Source organism: Cetorhinus maximus, chromosome 28 (assembly GCF_964194155.1).
Source record: "Cetorhinus maximus chromosome 28, sCetMax3.hap1.1, whole genome shotgun sequence".
Taxonomy (NCBI): domain Eukaryota; kingdom Metazoa; phylum Chordata; class Chondrichthyes; order Lamniformes; family Cetorhinidae; genus Cetorhinus; species Cetorhinus maximus.
Genome location: NC_135906.1, coordinates 6,559,286 through 6,565,158, shown reverse-complemented (window position 1 = coordinate 6,565,158; position 5,873 = coordinate 6,559,286). Strand labels below are relative to the sequence as shown.

General features: G+C 44.7%; 1 protein-coding gene across 1 annotated transcript; it reads right to left on the bottom strand.

The window, feature by feature from the left end:
* Window positions 1-2,963: 2,963 nt before the first annotated feature.
* On the bottom strand, window positions 2,964-4,605 carry LOC144668745 (zona pellucida sperm-binding protein 3-like). The gene is made up of 8 exons (XM_078531076.1): window positions 4,424-4,605; window positions 4,233-4,336; window positions 3,965-4,142; window positions 3,752-3,878; window positions 3,583-3,671; window positions 3,440-3,492; window positions 3,165-3,299; window positions 2,964-3,085 (listed from the first exon to the last, which is right to left on the bottom strand). The coding sequence occupies exons 1-8, from the start codon at window positions 4,537-4,539 to the stop codon at window positions 2,964-2,966; spliced, it is 924 nt and encodes a 307-aa protein (XP_078387202.1). The 5' UTR covers window positions 4,540-4,605.
* Window positions 4,606-5,873: the final 1,268 nt, after the last annotated feature.

Below are 5,873 nucleotides of genomic sequence, written 5' to 3'. Positions count from 1 at the left end.
TAGAAATTTGACTTTCATGCTTTCTTCTCAATTAAGGTACGGCTCCTCAGCAACTACGGGTTCAACACCATCTGAACTAGTGATGAAATGTCGCCTTCATACACGGTTGGTCTGGTGTTTCCAAACTTCAAGGGGAAGGTAGAGAAGAATTAGAGTAGTCAGAAATTAATTCACCGTATTCATAGTAAAGTTCGAAGATTTACTGTGGGAAATTCAGTTTTCCTGTGGAATTTTGGAAATGGACCTAGTTGGGTTCCTGGTATAATTTTATCTGAAACTGGACCCTTGTCATTCCAAGTGGAAGTGAAAGACCAGATTGTTTGAAAATATGTGGATCATCTAAGGTTGAGAGGGACATTCCAACAATCAGCTATTCCACAAGACATCTTGAACCTTTATTCCCTGAGGTGACGGATCGACCTTGAATAGACATACCTGATGTCTCTGTTGAAGTCCCAAATTCTGAACTACTACTGTCGAAGGATGTCCCTGATACTGCAGTTCCTGATCAGGTCGATCCAGTGGGAGAGTCTGAAGTGATGGAGCTACGCTGCTCTAAATGTATGAGAAAGATTTAATATTTAACCACATGACCAAAGCATATATGTACATGTGGTGGATTAAAATATTCTTTGTAAATAGGAAATGTAAAGAAAACTAAAGGGGGAGGAAATGTCGTGATTGTAGGTATAACCTTCCCTACTGCCTTTAGAAGTCATGTGATTGTACAGACGAATGTGTCCTAACTGCGGGTAATCCTGGGGTTGACGCTTTCTCGTTGTGGTCCTGGCTCAAGCATGTAGTTTCTAAAGGAGTTGATTACATAAATCCCTTTCCAATGACTGCATCCCTCTTACTGGTAACTACCTAAGGCTGAGCCAGACTTCAAGTAACCCAGAAGAGGAAATAATTCCCCCATCGCTACCCTACCAAATCCTTGGAACAGTTTAAACAGCTCAATCAGATCAGCCGTCAATCTTGAAAATCAGGAAAGTTAAACATTGAGCAAAATGAAGTCTTTGGATAAAAACAATCAGTATTGAAACTCAGAGAACAGAAGTGTCATTTGATGTTTGGTTCCCAAAAGTCCAGATTGAAATCCAGATGTGTGTGTACCCAAGTTTCTAGAAAACTGAAGCATCACATCCCTCCCTTTGAGAGTCCAATATTCCAACAATTTTCATTACGCTAGTTTATAATGATTGTTTGAATTCTCTCACATCTTTGTTCCTCCACCATTCAGACAAAAACGTAATTTTCCCTTGCTTGGTTCCAGAGCGGTTGACCTTACTCGCCTGCACGGAATGACATTTGCCATTGTTTGGCCCACTCACTCAATCTCATTTGTGTCCCTATTCCTCTCGGATTGATGATTAACATCACCTGCAAACTTGTGCGAATAGACAGTTGGATATTTAAGTCACGGGTGAAGTTCAAGCACCAGATCAGACCCCTGGGAACCAACATATGCCACATCCTGATGGTCTGATGATGCTCTCAATCACCATTTTCATTTTTCCTCCATTCTGGATGTGAAAGATTATTGAATGCCCTCTGGAAGTCCATACACACTCATTCATGAACCTTAATAATTTGACAGTTTAGCCCCATATAGTTAATATTTAATTTCATATTTCAGGTCTTTTGGTTGTGTAACTATTACTTTTCATAAAATTCCATCTTACATTTTTAAAAATCTTCTCCCAGGATGTGGGCATCACTGGCAAGGCCAGCACTTGTCCTTGAGCTGAGTAACTTGCCAGGCTATTGCAAAATGCAGTTTAGTGTTAACCACACTGCTGTGGGTGTGGAGTCACACACAGACCAGGTAAGGAGGGGAGATACCCTTTCCTCGAAGGCATTAGTTAACCAGATGGGTTTTTAATATTCCAGATTTATTATTTGACCTTAATTTCCACCACCTATAGCAAGAGCATTAGCTTGGACCTCTAGATGACAGGTCCAGTGATATCAACACTAGGGAACCATCAAATGCCCAAAAGTATAAAGGATCCCTGGGGTGGAAAGGAGGATTTTCAAAGCAGTATTAAATTAGTAGGACTTCAGCTGTTTAATTCATGTACAGAAAGATTGTATTAAGATGGGAAAGCTGGTGCACTTGAAAATTAATTACCTCCCAGTTATTAGCAGTTAATGTTTCTCTCAGACCATGTTACAAAACTATGCTAGCTCTCACGCCACCTTCTGTGGTTGATCTGCAGGTTCACTATTCCCACAATACACAAGCTTTAGTTCATAGTTTGCTCAGTGAGAATGAGTTATCACTACCCAAAAATTAGCTTTTAAGAGCAGCAGCTCAAGTGTCAAAAAAAGTCTAATGGGTGATGAAACTAAAATAATGGTTGCAGTTGTGACCTCATAACCACTGATGACAGCAAACCTCAAACATTCCAATACAGTGAGTCCCCTCTCCAGGGGGTGAACATCAGCATGGAAGAGAATGAGGCAGCCTGAGTAAACACCCACAGCAGCCAGGCTCAGGAGCAGGTCCACAAGGAGGCCCCAGACCTGCTCACACCCCCCTGCCCCACACCTGGTAGTTAAAGTTAAGGAGCCAGGGTTCTGACGTAGGCAGAAAAATGAGCAGTAGCCCAAAGGAGTGAAAGTTAGTGCTTCTCTCTGCCTTCAGTAAACCCATCATTCGGGAGATAAGAGCAAAATACTGCAGAAGATAGAAATGAGAAACAAAAAGAAAAACTGAAGAGAATCATCTGGACTCAAAACATGAACCCTATTTCACTCCACAGATGCTGGCAGAGCTGCTGAGTTTTTCCAACAGCTTTTGTTTTTCTTTTTGTTTCATCATTCCGGAGGCCTAGTTCTGTGCTTGGATACACCGAAGCCGGCCAATAGTTCCATGGAGATATTGAACGTGTTGAGGATGGAGACAAATCAACACCCAGACAGAAGATCAAGGAATCACTACTTTATTGATCATTTGGTCACTGGTTGACCAGAGTTTGCTTGTGTTTCCTGTACAGGAACAAGGCCAGCAATGAAGCAGAGATCAGAGAGACAGCTGTCACAGTCAGGGCCACGATCAGGACCACCTCAGACTCCACACCTACAAAGCAATGAGAAACCAATGGTTAGTGAAGGAAACACGGAGGGGGAAAATGGAAACCAGCAGTCGGCCAACTCACCACCTGGAGACCTCTCCTGCATCCTTCGCTCAGCCTCATTCAGGGACTCTGTTGCCAGCTTGGTCACATCAGTATCCAGAATGAGCAGGGGTCCAAGTGAGGCCTCACCCTCCCACTTCAATCCAGCTTCACTCTCTGCAACATCAAACATTTCAGTTAGTGAGGGGAAAGTGGGACATCCAACATCTAGAGGATCAATGTCCTACCAGCTTCAGGTACAAGATCTCTCCTTCCTCTGGGACCAAACCACAACTCCCTTGTGGCACCACAGTTACCCACATGGCAACAGGCACAAATGTCAGTGCTCCATGCCTCCAGTGGGGTCCAGCTAAACAAGAGAAACAGCCCATCAACCAGGTTGTGCATCACAACCCCACACAACACATCCCTGAGGGAGAGAGAGAGAGAGGGAACTTACACATTCTGCAACTTCTGGAAAGTACAAGCTTTGTTCCTGGAATCCCTCTGATCAACTGGAGCAACTTTCAGGTGACAGGTGATGAAAATCTGAGGGACACATTCAACACAAGTCATGATTCAGTGACTCCCTCCCAACATGGAGACCCCAATGATCAGCTTCCTCTTACCAAGGAACGGTCATCTCCAAGGAAACGGAACGCATCCAGGTCAAACCGGAGCTTGTCCAGCTCCCGCTCGTCTCTTGGCAACACAAAGGTTGAAAAGGAGTCCTCAGCTTTGCTGTCCAGGAGGCAACTGAAGAAAGATTAAAAAGAGACAGGAAGTGAATCAAGTGAAGCCATTGAGATGGGACCAGCTGGAGAAAGCAGACAGATCCTTACCCATTGTGGTCAATGATGCTGTATCTCGGGGTGGAATCCTTGTCTGGGCTCAATGTAGCTACACAGCGGTCAATGTAGAGCTTCAGGGGCATGTGGTTGGTCATTGAAACAGAGGCCTCAATGTGAATGAGCTCACCCAGGTAGTAGACAGTCGAAGTACGCTCTGTAAGCCAGTCACCTGAAGTACAAGAGGACAAGGGTTAGAGACAGTGGCTGTAACTCCCAGTGAGTGACTAGAGGAAATCACTCCCCTCCGCCCATCACATACCATTCATTAGGCGCAGAGAGAATGACAGATGCCCTTCTCCAGACTTGGTGGAGATGAATGGGATCCAGGTGGGCTTGATGGGGTCACTGCTCACGTTGCCCTTCCTGGAAAGGCAGGGGAGTCATTTTAGGACAACTTCAGAGACCACCAGCAGCTGTAGATCTTATTGACAATCGAGTAAAGATTCTCACCTAAAATAACGACACTCAATGGGAACGACAGCTCCATTCGTTCTCACAATGACAGATCCATGATACTCTGGGGTGTGGTTCAGGTGGGTGGTGTAGATGAGGAAATCTCCAACCATCTGAAAGAATCAGGTTAAGGAATGAAGAACTGATCTGAAATGAGAATGTTCTCCACAGGGGTTAACAATGAAGTCATCCCATCCCCTGGAAACAATTCTGAGGGGGATTGACAGGGTCAGTGTGAAGAGGCTGCCTTCCCCCCAACTGGAGAGACTTGACTATTGGGGCGTTCATCTCAGGTCAGGGGTCAGTCATTTAAGATTGTGACAGGGAATTACTTCATCCAGCAGATCATGTACCTTAGGAATTCTGTACTCCAGAGATCTGGGAATGCTCAGTCATTGGACACATTCAAGGCAGATGGATTTATTTTGGGGCTTTAAGGGAATCTAAGAATATATGTTAAGAGGACAGGAACATGGAGGTTGTGTAGAAGATCAGCCAGGATCCTAATGATTGGGGAACAGGCTTGAGGGGCCATGTGACCTCATCTGGTTATTTGTTGCTATGCAACCTCAGCCCTTTATCCAAAGAGTGAGATCATCAGAACAAGACCAGGATCCATGAATAGGAAAGGGAGTCAACAAAAGGACAGCTTCAGTTAACAGTAAAAGGAGCCACAATTGGACAGTAATATGGAGCATGGAAATAGAACAGTTTGAAACTAGGGCCCCATTTATTCCAATGACAGGAAAAGTGGGAAGTGTGGAGTTCCTCTTTAGTGCAATAAATTTCAATTCCCATTTCATTTTCTTCATTTAAGACACAACTCAATTGGATTAAACCGGACTGAAACCGAAGCCTCCAGTTGGATCGATCTGAATGAGGGGAAGAGAGCCGAAAATCCTCAAAACAACAAAAGGCAAAGTTTGGAGGAACCAAAAAGGTGGTTCAAGACCAATAGGGCTGTTGTCACAAGTTCGGAGACACTCAGAAACAAGTTAAAGCAAAGTACAATACACAATAGAAAGCTAACTTGGGGTTTTAGAAAGCAGGTGACAGGTATCTCCTCAATATCATTGACATCTCACCCAGTGTTGGAATGAAGGGTGGGGAACAATCTACAGCCCAAGATTAGAGCAAGAGCTGAGGATTCCCATTACCTGCAACCTGCTGCCACACTCATGGAGTCCATAGTCAAAGAGGACAGTGTGGTTCTGAGAGTAGATCCTTGTTGGCCGACAACCTTCTGTCCCCAGAGTCAGGTCAGCAGCTTTGATCAGGTGCCTGGTTCCAAATAAATCCAGCTGGACCCTGAGCAGCAGCTTTTCCTCTCCACACTGCACCATCACAGTCTGCAGTGGAGATACACGGAAATGGGAACCAAAGGGAGGCCCAGGAGGAGAGACTGTCTGAGGCACAGGGGTGGCTCTGACTCTGGCCCATGTAAAGC